Genomic DNA, 12,172 nt, shown 5'->3' on the forward strand with positions numbered 1-12,172 from the left:
AACCAACTTTCTGCCGCAATTTGTTAACTTTGTGGTCTTTTCACAATAAAGCAAATGTCTATCAGAAAAAAAAAAAATGTTCCCGAGACATAACCATTAATTTTGTAAGACTAGTCATATTATTTGTAACGGTCGTTTATTTGTAATAAGCTCAATGAATTTCTTGCAAATCACCCAGAATTGTGGCACAACGTAACAAATACATAGACAGAAACGCAACACAGGCGCACACTGCCAACTGTAATAGAAACGTAATCCGAACTTCCTCTTTCACACTCAGCCACAACTTCCTCCTCTACTCCCTTGACCATGTTTCCGCAGTTCTGGGTACTATGCACCAACTTCGCTCCTCAAGCTATAATTCTTGCAAATCAATCGAGAAAAATATCTTTACCTGAAAGCTGTACGCCCCCTTAAAAGCTGAGCTTTCTGGTCCTTGCTTTCAGCAGAGCTGAACTGATCAAAAACAAGAAGCAAAATGAACAATCAAATTTCATTCATATTGATATGCGGTGAGGATGGCAGTTATTATGATAGATAATTCTGAATTACGTATATATGTAATGCTAATTACACGCAGCCTTCAGCTTGTACAGCACATGAATGAAATACTGATGAGACGATGTACCAGTCAGAAAGCGTACGATAGAATTAAATGTGTACTCACGCCATAGAGAACTGCTTTCAACAGCGCCTTGACCTCAGGTTCAAAGGTTGGATAAAAGTTTCCCTGCAAACACATTCGTCGTAAAGGACCTAAACACACGTAACTTACAGCACAATTAGGCCACTTCAACCAATGCCAGATTACGTAGCACACTTACGCCGGCATGCTTGAATACTTCATTGAGCTTGTTCTTGAACAACGAGAACAATTCATCGTCGAGTTCAACAGCATCAAGCTGAAAGAAGTACGCCACCACATGAAACCGAGTATAAACTCAGCAAATTGCTATTATGCGCAGCACAATAATAACATAATATTTCCAGATGTTTCAGGCTTTTAATCATGGCCAAGAAAAAGAATTTACGGTGCAAGGTGCAACTTCAGCTGGAAATCCGAATTTGTCAAGCTATTTTCGAAAAGGGAGATGCTATGAGGAAGTCTCTAGTTGACTCTACCTGGACTCAATTAGGAACTTATTCAGTTTTAACAGTTACAGTGTCACAAGCTAAACTTGCCTAGCTACTGTTTGCTGGAAGGAGAAAGCGAAAGAAACTACACACAGATCACATGCTACGCGGAAGTTTAGGTGCAAGTTCGCCTTGCCACTGTGAACAGTAATTAACATACCTGATTGACCCGAGAGCCGATCACAGGCTTTTCTGTGCTCATTTCAGGCTGAAATGTGAGAGGCCCACAAATATTAAGAGATGCCAGCATGACAGAATGAAAGCAGACGAGCACGCAATGAATTTCGTTAGCGAAGCTGGCCGACGGCTGCCGCTATAGTGCCGCCGACACACCAGGCATACTAAGCATGACAAGTCTACATCTTTAATGGTGTGAACATGCTTGATTATATACTTACTAGCAGGTGATTCGCGTAAACGAGATGAGTTACCGACGGCAAAGCAAAGTTGCCCCAGTTGCAGTGCTGTTTGGCGGCTCCGACGCGACGTGATCGGTGAAAATAAAGGTGGTCGTAATTTTCCCGGTTTTGACCCTCTTACCCTCTTACGCTCTGAAAACTACTAAAGCATTGCGTTTTAAACCTTATTGGTCTTAAATTACACTTAATAATTACTAATCAAATTTAAATTTCGGTCATTGAATTTTGCAGTACGAGACTTTGCCATGACTTTGCCATTGATATAGCGCCTAGAACCATTGACTTTGCTTTGAATCTGCTTAATGATGATGATGCTCAGGACCATTTGAAACAGAAACGATAGAAACGGGTCGGCACAGAACTGGTGCACAGGTGAAAGGAGAAGAACTGGTGAAAGGAAAAGAGAAGAAGAAAAAAAGGCAATGGTGAAACAACACACAAAACAGAAAGAAAACCTAGTAAAAGGGAGCACGACATGGAGCACGGAAAGGAAAGTAGGTAGGTAGGTAGGTGGGTAGGTAGGTGAGTGGGTAGGTAGGTAGGTAGGTAGGTAGGTAGGTAGGTAGGTAGGTAGGTAGGTAGGTAGGTAGGTAGGTAGGTAGGTGGGTGGGTAGGTAGGTAGGTAGGTAAGTAGGTAGGTAGGTAGGTGGGTAGGTAGGTAGGTAGGTAAGTAGGTGGGTGGGTAAGGTAGGTAGGTAAGGTGGGTTGGATAGGTAGGTAAGGTAGGTTATGTAAGGTAGGTGTAGGTAAGGTAGGTTGGATAGATAGGTAAGGTAGGTAGGTAAAGTAGGTAAGGTAGGTTAGGTAGGTAGGTAGGTAGGTAGGTAGGTAGGTAGGTAGGTAGGTAGGTAGGTAGGTAGGTAGGTAGGTAGGTAGGTAGGTAGGTAGGTAGGTATGTTTGGTAGGGTAGGTAAGGTAGGTAGGTAGGTTATGTGGGTGGGTGGGTAGGTAGGTAAGGTAGGTTAGGTAGGTGGGTAGGTAGGTAGGTAGGTTGGTAAGTAGGTAGGTAGGTAGGTAGGTAGGTAGGTAGGTAGGTAGGTAGGTAGGTAGGTAGGTAGGCAGGTAGGTAGGTAGGTAGGTAGGTGGGTAAGGTAGGTAGGTAGGTAGGTAGGTAGGTAGGTAGGTAGGTAGGTAGGTAGGTAGGTAGGTAGGTAGGTAGGTGGGTAGGTAGGTAGGTAGGTAGGTAGGTAGGTAGGTAGGTAGGCAGGTAGGTAGGTAGGTAGGTAGGTAGGTAGGTAGGTAGGCAGGTGGGTAGGTAGGTAGGTAGGTAGGTAGGTAGGTAGGCAGGTAGGTAGGTAGGTAGGTAGGTAGGTAGGTAGGTAGGTAGGTAGGTAGGTAGGTAGGTAGGTAGGTAGGTAGGTAGGTGGATAGGCCGGTGGGTAGGCAGGTGGGTAGGCAGGTAGGTAGGCAGGTAGGTTAGGTAGGTTAGGTAGGTAGGTTAGGCAGGTTAGGTAGGTAGGTAGGTAGGTAGGTAGGTAGGTAGGTAGGTAGGTAGGTAGGTAGGTAGGTAGGTAGGTAGGTAGGTAGGTAGGTAGGTAGGTAGGTAGGTAGGAATAAGCATGTCCTTTTTAACTGGGTGGTGAGAAGTGTCACTTAGCCCGTAATACGTCGAGTGCTCAATAGTTTTTATGTTAACTGATTATTTCCTCTGCGCAGTCCAACACCACTCCCTTGAGCCTTTCCACCAATCCTCAAGTCGCCTCTTGCTTCCACTGTTTCATAGCTTAGCATGCCATGGAAGTCTTGAAACCCCAGTGCTTCCGGAATCCCTGCGTCGGCGTCGTGCACTGGTGGTTGAAGTGCCTTACATTTTAGGGCTTATTTCATGCACAGAAAGGAAGACGAGCCGATGATCAGTATAGTAAAACGCGGCCACAATCTTTCACACATGCCACACATGTGTCCAAACGTCGTTCACGAAGTCTGCTCCAAATGTTTGGGTCGCAGGGGAACTTTCTGACAGTCGAATGATATGATCAGTTACATGACGGGCCTTTACGTCACCCGCACCCGGTGCCTCCGCACCGGGTGCAGGTGACCCTAGCGACGCTACTGCAAAGGCTCCATCTGCTATATGTGCCGCCTTTTACGCTCTGCGTCTTGGTGTCTGTGCTTGTCGAGATGTTCTCTCTGTTCAGGCGTCTTGATTTCCCCCTTTTTTTTGCTCCTTTTTGCTTTCTATCCTTTTATTTTTATCTCTTGGCCTGGTCCAGAACTCTGCGATCCCCCTCTGCAAATGGGAATAGCCGCATCAGCATCAGCGTCAGCATCTGGCGGTTCGCACTGGCTCGCGTCGCGCGCTCGCACTGCTCGTACCAGGCGTTCGCCGTTCATACTCAAAGATCAAAGCTGAGCTGTTCAATTTTCTTGCAGAAGGATCTGGAATCAATTGTCACTACCAAGCAGAAGCAGTTTCTTCGTGATGTCCGAGCAGTTGGAATTGAAGGGAACCCTTAGGGGCCACAATGGCTGGGTCACTCGCATCGCAACGAACCTGAGATTTCCTAACACGGTGCTGTCTTCGTCGCGGGACAAGACCCTTATCCTGTGGGAGCTCACCGGAGACGAGGCATGCTACGGTATTCCGAAGAGGCGCCTCAAGGGGCACGGTCATTTCGTTACCGACGCTGTAATGTCATCGGACGGGCAGTACGCGTTGTCATGTTCGTGGGACAAGACTCTGCGGCTTTGGGACCTGATAGCTGGGCGCACGACTCGCCGCTTTGAAGACCACCAAAAAGACGTTCTCAGCGTGGCTTTCTCAGCCGACAACCGCCAAATTGTTTCGGGTTCCCGGGATAAGTCGATCAAGCTGTGGAACACACTAGCTCAGTGTAAGTACACCATTGAAAATGCGCACCATGACTGGGTCTCATGCGTGCGTTTCTCACCGAACAACAGCAATCCCTTCATTGTATCTTGCGGTTGGGACGCCGCGGTTAAGGTATGGAGCTTAACTAACTGCAAGCTTAAAAAGGCGCATGATACAGACCACGAGGGTTACCTGAACACTATAACCGTGTCGCCTGATGGGACGCTGTGTGCCTCTGGAGGAAAGGACTGCCAGGCAATGCTCTGGGATCTGAATGACACCAAGCGACTATACACCCTGGACCATCAGGACGTCATCAATGACCTCTGCTTTAGTCCTAAGCGCTACTGGCTGTGTGTGGCGACTGGAGCTGTCATCCGCATCTGGGATTTAGAAGACAAGAACCTGGTGGACGAACTGAGGCCTGAGGTGATGACGACCAGTGCCAAGGCTGAACTGCCACAATGCGTCTCGATGACATGGTCCAATGACGGACAGACACTGTTTGCCGGCTACACGGACAACCTGATCAGGGTCTGGCAGGTGACCACCCACTGAGCACGATGCAAGATCTGAGTGGAACAAAATAAAACCCCGTTTTTTGCCGCGCCCTTCATGAGAGCGGGCGCAAAAGATGAAGTGGACCTAAACCATAACGGGTTATTTGCTCGTTGTCTCGTAGTAATATATTATGACTGATTACGAGACTATATAGTTGACAACATGAAAAGGATGTGCAGGAGCGGCCGAAATTAAAAAGACCTTGAAGCGGTATGTACTGAGACTACACGCGCACAAATAATCGCTGCCTCAGTCCTCTCAACCACTCAAACTTTTTTAAAACTTAGGTCAAAAATGCCGAATGTACCTGCGATCAAAAATGAAGCTTCTCAGCGCACACCAGCACGAAAGAAAAAAAAAAAAAACGAGTTTGGATTGGTTTGTACGGTTTAACGTCCCAAAGCAACTCGAGGTATGAGGGACGCCGTAGTGGAGGACTTAAGAAATTCCGACCACCTGGGGTTCTTTAATGTGCACTGACATCGCACAACACACAGACGCCACTGTTTTGCCTACAAAAAGGGGTTCAAATGGTTTAACGCTGCTGAACCGAATGTTGGGCGATAGCTCTGTTGACATAATTAGATTGGATTGTATTGGTACTGAGGCTTCCCTTTTTTACCAGGAGGTCATAAAAGGTTCTAGCGGAGTATGTTCCGCCGTGGTGCAACGCTAAGACACAAAGCCGGTGTCGATGTTTATTTCATTGATCTCTTTCAGGCTGTAAAGATTTTACGAACAGAGCCTTGTGATCCCTGTAGTAAACTGCAGTGGTTTCTATGTTTCTAAGAAGAAGAAGAAAAAAAGGAGACAGAAAAAAAAAAGTAGAAAAAGAAGACAGGTAAATCGGTAGTTGGTAGAGGCGAACGACAACAGCGAGTTGCTAGGACAGAAGGTTCGTTCGAACGTTGTGACAGCGGTACATTAAATCCAGATGTCCGCAGAAAAATTCGCTGCAACACACAACTTTCGCTCTATCACTAGGTTCAAGCCATGCTGAAGACGAGCGGCGTGCTCGTTTTGAAACCAGGCGGCGCTGGGTGTCTGATTTTAATAATGCACCCCAGATTTTAAGCGCGCCCCTTGGGCAGCGCAGGTTCCTTATATGAAAGATTGCAGCAAGTAGTGAGGACTAATAAAACAAAAATCCAGGCCTTGACATGCACTTGTAAGCAGATTGAATATGACTGTCACATGCTGCCCCACATATAGAGCGGAAGTTACGGGATCTCCCCGCTGCTCCGAGTATACTTCGACATGACTCTCTTGCGCAGCGACCGGACAGCTAGCGCGCGTCCTTGACGATGGGCCGCAGCGCAACCAGCCGACGGGATAAAAATTGCCCACGATTACGTTACTTTCTACATGTACACTTACAAACAACTTTTTTTTCTTTAATTTTTCACACGTATTCCATCAAAAAAATACTCCACTAACAGTTCTTGGCTGTCATGAAAGCAGCTTTGTGGTCGGAGAAATAAAGAGGGCAGTTGAGTTATCGGAAGATTGCGGGAAGCAGCGCGCGGGTCCATAGGAACATTGCGCGACGAACAGATAGCAGCGACTCTGACGCCGCTAGCGAGTGAAGCGAGTGAGAACGGGATGCACCGTGATCCGCTGATAGCGAGACTTGTACACAATACAACACATACAACTCAAACACCGCAGAGACGAGGGAGTCTCTCCTGCGCACTTGCGAGCCAGCAGACCAACGCTGGCTTATCCAGCGCGCGGTGGAAGCCGCGACATCCCAAGGAATCCCCGCCGACCTCCTCTAAGCCAGCGCAACCGGTCCTTAGACTAGTCCCCTGTTTTTGGGCGCAATAAAGGCCGGAATACATGCGACGTTTTTTTCCACGATTTTCGCGCGTCGAAAACTGCCGCGCCGACGCGACACCCAGCTCGAGATGCATGGCGCCGCCGCGGATCCCTCGATGCGAAAGCAAATGCATCAGCGAGCGGAAATAACCGCAGAGCGAGGTACGTGAGAGAAGCGACGCTGTCCCTTGTGGTAAAATCCCGAAAGTGCTGATTCGAATGCTACTGTGCTAAATGTAGAAAACGTACATAGGTGCGCTCGAATGAACGAAGATACTTCGAAATACCCGCTCGGATACCAGCGGCACGGATTTCTTTTTATTTTTACAAATTTCACTCCAGGGAGCAAACAAACACACAGCGATCCGAGAGTAGGTCGTATACTCACAAAAAAGCGACATTCCGTGCTTGATTAAGCTTTTTTTTTTACGATAATCACATTTCTGCGGCCAAACTGCCCCATACCTCGTCAACCATGGCGGCCATGTTGGTTTGGTTTGGTTTGGTTTGCGGGGTTTAACGTCCCAAAGCAGCTCAGGCTATGAGAGACGCCGTAGTGGAGGACTCCGGAAATTTCGACCACCTGGGGTTCTTTAACGTGCACTGACATCGCACAGCACACGGGCGCGTTGCTTTTCGCCTCCATCGAAAAGCTGCCGCCGAGGCCGGGATTCGATCCCACGTCCTTGGGAACAGTAGTCGAGCGCCGTAACCACTGCGCCACCCCGGCGGGGTGGCGGCCATGTTGACAGCGGCCGCTCAAACCGGAAATGACAGCTTTCCGCGCTCCTATTGGCTCGCGTCGACAGTCGTTTCCGGTTCGAGAGGACGCCGCGCCGCACGCGCGTCATGCGTCAAATATCTGGCAGGGCCAGATCGGTGGCGGCGCGCGTTTTTTCTGACGCGGGGCGTCGAGTGCGCGCCGTCGGGCGTAAAACGCCGGTTTGACGCGGCAAAAACGCTCCATGTTCGCGTTTCGGCAACCAGAGAGCACCCTCGCCGCCACGCAGGAAGAGGGGGTGCGGACCCCTCCTCCTCTTTCTGCATGACGGCGACGGTGTTCTACGCAGTCACTGTGCCGGAGTAGCCGGGTTCGAACCCGACCTCGGCGGCTGCGTTTCGATGGAGGCGAAACGAAGAGGCGTTGTGTGCTGTGCGATGTCAGCGCACGTTAAAGATCCCCAGGTGATCGAAATTACTCCGTAGCCCTTCACTACGGCTCCTCTTTCTCTCTTTCCACTTTCACTCCCACCTTACTCCCTTCCCTTACGGCGTGGTTGAGGTGTCCACAGAAAACAAGTGAGGCAGTTACCGCGCCTTTCCCTTCCTATAAATCAATCAATCTACGCAGTCACGTTGTCTTGACTCGCTAGCGGCGGCTGCGGCATCAGTCAGTCGCTGCTAGCGCTGCCTCCAGCCACCCCTCCCCCCTCCTTTCCTCGTGTTCTCCGGTTGCTGCGCGCGCTCCTGCCCCCATCGTTCACCGCTGAGAGAACCCCCCCCCCTTTCCTGCGAGGCTCCGGTTGCCGAAGCGCCGGCTCGAACTGGGGGGATGAAAGGGGGGGGTGGAGATGGCTACGAGGCCGACGCTGCCGACTGCAACACTGATGCCGACGACGCGAAACCCAGGAACGGGAGCCAAAGAGCTGCGCTCTAAAAGGCAGACCACAGCACGCCCGCGGCAGTGCGCTCTGGGGAGATGCAGTCTCACGGCCCACTCTCGCAGCCGCTCGCTCTAGGAAGGTGTTAATTACCGAACCCGCGATCAACTCGTCGTTTCCTCACATCTTGTACGGCCGCCGCTAGCGATCAACTCTGCGACTGTACGACGCCTCATCGAACAAGAAAGCCGTGAGAATTCGTTTTCACCACAGACTCCCGGTTAATTGAACATTGTTTTAGCCTTTGTCTAAACCTTGATCTGGCTTAGAATTTTGCGCTGTGTTTTCTGTGTAATGCTTGCTCTACTTACTATATCTACTTACTAGAAGACTATAAAGGTAACACTTGCTTAGTTACCTTTATAGTCTTCTTTTATCGCAGTGTTTGTTCATCGTCGGTTTTCCATCTTGTCATTTACCGAGTTGATCGTCTTTTATCACTATCGAGTAATGGCGGTTTGTTTTGTTCGATTATTATGCAGTGTAATTTAGACTACTAGCTATAAATATGCAATTGATTGTAAAGAAAAAGTGACTTTCTTGAACTTATTCCTCACTTCCACACTGTCACACGTACTTCACGGGTTGACCGGCCTAACTTTTCACTGTGTCCTCAAACCTCATAGAGGTACGGCGGGTAACCGTAAAGGGGATTCCGCGCCTCTGTTGACGTAAAGGCAGGGGTTTGTGGCAGCCACGTAATCCGTGACGTGCTGTTGCAGGTCTCTGATGGGCTGTCCTGTAACTGGCGTCTAGCTGTGCTACTGGCGCATCAATGTCTCTGTCCAGTGAACTGACATACCGCCTGCATTTTTGATCCGCCGACTTTACATCTGCTCTCAGGGCTTTCATTTGCTCTTTATTTTCAGCAGATAATTTTGACTGTATCAATGACTGAACCTAGTGCTTGTGTAGCAGGTAGGATAGCTCACACCGTTTCTACTGTGTAGCAACTAGAGTCACTGAAAATTTTCCAGTGACTCTAGTAGCAACTAGGGTGCCTCGATGTAGCGCGCTGGTATCGAGTAAAGTCCCTCGATAAAGAGAAAGTACCGCCACGCTTTGTACTTTGCCGCCACCGCATCACCTCCTCTCCTCACCTCCTCGCCACCTACTCGGATTCAGACCCCCGCGCGACGGGCACCTCTGCGCGACGCCGCGCGCAGACGCGCGGCGCGTTCCGCTTCGCGCTAATTGGTCACTCTGGCTGTCCCCGGGGTCGCCATGGTTACACGCGCGCTTTTTGCATTCTTTGTGAAGCTTTTCGTTCTTCGCGCGCCATTTTTCACCCACTCAAGCAAAGGAGACCTTGCGCACGTTGTTTTTCTTTGCGATGTACCTCACTTGTTAAAAAATCTTAGAAATCATTTGACTAAAGGGCACCTCATCTACCTTCCCGAAGAAGTTGTGCAAAAACATAACTTTCCAACTAATGTCGTGAATTTTGAGTTCATTAAAGCACTTGTAAGGCACGATAAAACGGATGATATAAAACTTGCCCCGCACCTAAATGCTTCCTGTCTTGATCCAAGCCACTACGATAAAATGAAGGTAGGCCCAGCTTTTTCCATTTTCCATAATGACACAGCTTCAGGCTTGCGCTTGCTTCAAGACAGAGGAAAAATTCCGAGAAACGCTCTTACTACTGCATGGTTTATCGAAACCGTGTTCAGGTGGTTTCGCCTGATCACGTCACGGACAACAAAGCTAGCTTTTAGCCACGCAGTTCAAGAGGAGTATGACTCCAGTGTAGCATTTTTGGAAATGATAATCGAGCTCTTCTCTAAAATTCAAATTGGACGTGAAAAAAATGCTGTCTGGAAGCCTGTACAATCGGGAATTATACTAGCGACAATAACAGCACTAGAAGTACAAGACGTCCTTCTCAAAACGTACAACTTTCATTATGTGTTCCTGAGCAGGTTAGGCCAGGATGGGCTTGAAAACTTTTTCTCTACATTACGCGCCAAAAACCCCATCCCGAGACTATATGAGTTTAAATGTAGCTTAAGGAACGCAACACTAGGTCAATTTTTGAAGCCTAGCAAATCAGGAAGCTACTCCGAGGAGGAAGATTATTTACTATTACATTTACGCGACACAAGTGAAGCAAGAAGCGACACAGATGCTGTTCAAGCGCCCGATGATATTCTTGACCTGAGCCCTGAAATAGAGCAGTCATTAACGTACCTATCAGGCTACGTTGCTTCAAAACTTGTGAAGCGAGTACAGTGTGAGAATTGCTATAATTCTCTGATTGAACGAGACAGCTCTACGACGCTGATAGAGCTCAAAAACTTTTCAAAGCACCAGCAGTCTTTGACCACTCCATCGCAAGGGGTGATTGAAGTGATAAAAATAGCAGAGAACTACTTCCGCACTAATAAGGAAGAGCTAATCCGTAATTCTGTACATGAGTCGGAGGTGAAGCCATTACCCAAAGCGTAACTTCGCAGACATGCTTTCCTTCTTGCCATAACTTACTTGAAGACATTGTTAAAATATTCGGCAAACTGCGCATGGAAATTTTAGTGAAAAGTGAAGCGGCTAAAAGATCTTCTATTGAGAGTTCCAAATGTGCCAGTAAAAGCATTGGCATGCGCGTTGCTGTTTCAAGCATTAAATGATGTGTAGACGCTTCATTGCTTGCGAAGCAAAGGACCTTTATGTGATACTTTTAAAACAAATATCTTTCGTAAGCAGCAAGCCACTGCCTGGGATAAATTTTAAAATTTTACAGCCACTGTGTAGTTAATATCTAACGTGAGGATTTCGCTTTTCATGTCGAAATAAATTTTGTTCACAACAGAAAAGACTTTTTTTATTTCAATCCGCTTTCAATTTACTGCAACATAAAACTGAAGGGGCTCAATGGTAAAGTGCACCAAGGAAAAAAAAAACTTCAGAACGTCCACAAAGGGTGAAGGAGAGACAATAAACGTTAAGAAAACTGCGTTCCGTGCGTTGAACTTCCTTTTACTGGAGAGTTTCGGCTCCAAATAATGTGCTGGCCCTTGCACCACGTAGCATCGGCTTCATTACATGTCTGGAAATCGTAAGCAGTTCATGCTTGGTACCGTGTTGGTCATTTTTCAGCCGCACTAAATCGATTCATTAATAGCGTGATATTGCTTTTGTACAATTGTGCTTGCTTTTTGTGTTGTGTTTTGAACTGTCAGTTTTGTAAGTTTTTTTAAGTCCATCACTTCTGCGCCGCACATCTCACTGCATGCACCTGCGTTCACATCAGGAAACTAAACACATCTTCTTGCACAGCACTTACAACTAATTTATTGTACGCCGCCATAAACACTAGCAAACCGTTAGATGTCTTGCACTGATAAGCTTAATACGCATTAACTTATGCCTGGAGCACTACTTAGTTGATTACACGCCGCAAAACATCACATCTCCTTTCAGAGACGGTTTTCGTAAATGACACCCGCAGAAGAATGTTTTCTTCTGGGAAATATTTAGAAATTAAGTGCCTTAAAAAAAAGAAAAAAATCCACAGAATTTTTTCTCAGCATTCTAATCGCTTGGGTAACCGTTTATGAGAATTACTTCCACTACCGAAGCTGTAAACGGTGCTTAAAAAGCACGCCAGCGTTCAAAGGCGCGGCTGGCCGGCGGGCGCTTGGGTGAAAAAGAGTGCCGTGTGCAGCGCGGGCGGCTGGCGGGCGAGGAGAAACGAGGAGGAATGCGCCGCGAAGGATTAGAGTGTCGCTACTTTCAAAACATCAAGGGGTTTTAGTATCGAGACACCA

The 12,172-nt window shown here is 47.8% G+C and overlaps 1 protein-coding gene and 1 pseudogene across 1 annotated transcript in view; one reads left to right on the plus strand and one right to left on the minus strand.

The window, feature by feature from the left end:
- Positions 1–1,761, minus strand: part of Pex2 (peroxisomal biogenesis factor 2) — a 32,372-nt gene extending 30,611 nt beyond the window's left edge. The window contains exons 1-4 of the mRNA XM_084598246.1: positions 1,533–1,761; positions 1,295–1,342; positions 825–902; positions 668–730 (exon numbers count right to left, since the gene is read on the minus strand). Of these exons, the coding sequence (XP_084454372.1) occupies positions 668–730; positions 825–902; positions 1,295–1,336 (183 nt within the window). The 5' untranslated portion in view covers positions 1,337–1,342; positions 1,533–1,761. The remainder of the gene's footprint in view (positions 1–667; positions 731–824; positions 903–1,294; positions 1,343–1,532) is intronic.
- Positions 1,762–3,975: 2,214 nt separating this feature from the next.
- Positions 3,976–4,923, plus strand: LOC146196494 (small ribosomal subunit protein RACK1 pseudogene; annotated as a pseudogene).
- The last annotated feature ends 7,249 nt before the right edge of the window (positions 4,924–12,172 follow it).

The sequence above is a fragment of the Amblyomma maculatum genome, chromosome 3 (genome assembly GCF_055883805.1).
Source record: "Amblyomma maculatum isolate TAMU_Amacu chromosome 3, ASM5588380v1, whole genome shotgun sequence".
Lineage (NCBI taxonomy): Eukaryota > Metazoa > Arthropoda > Arachnida > Ixodida > Ixodidae > Amblyomma > Amblyomma maculatum.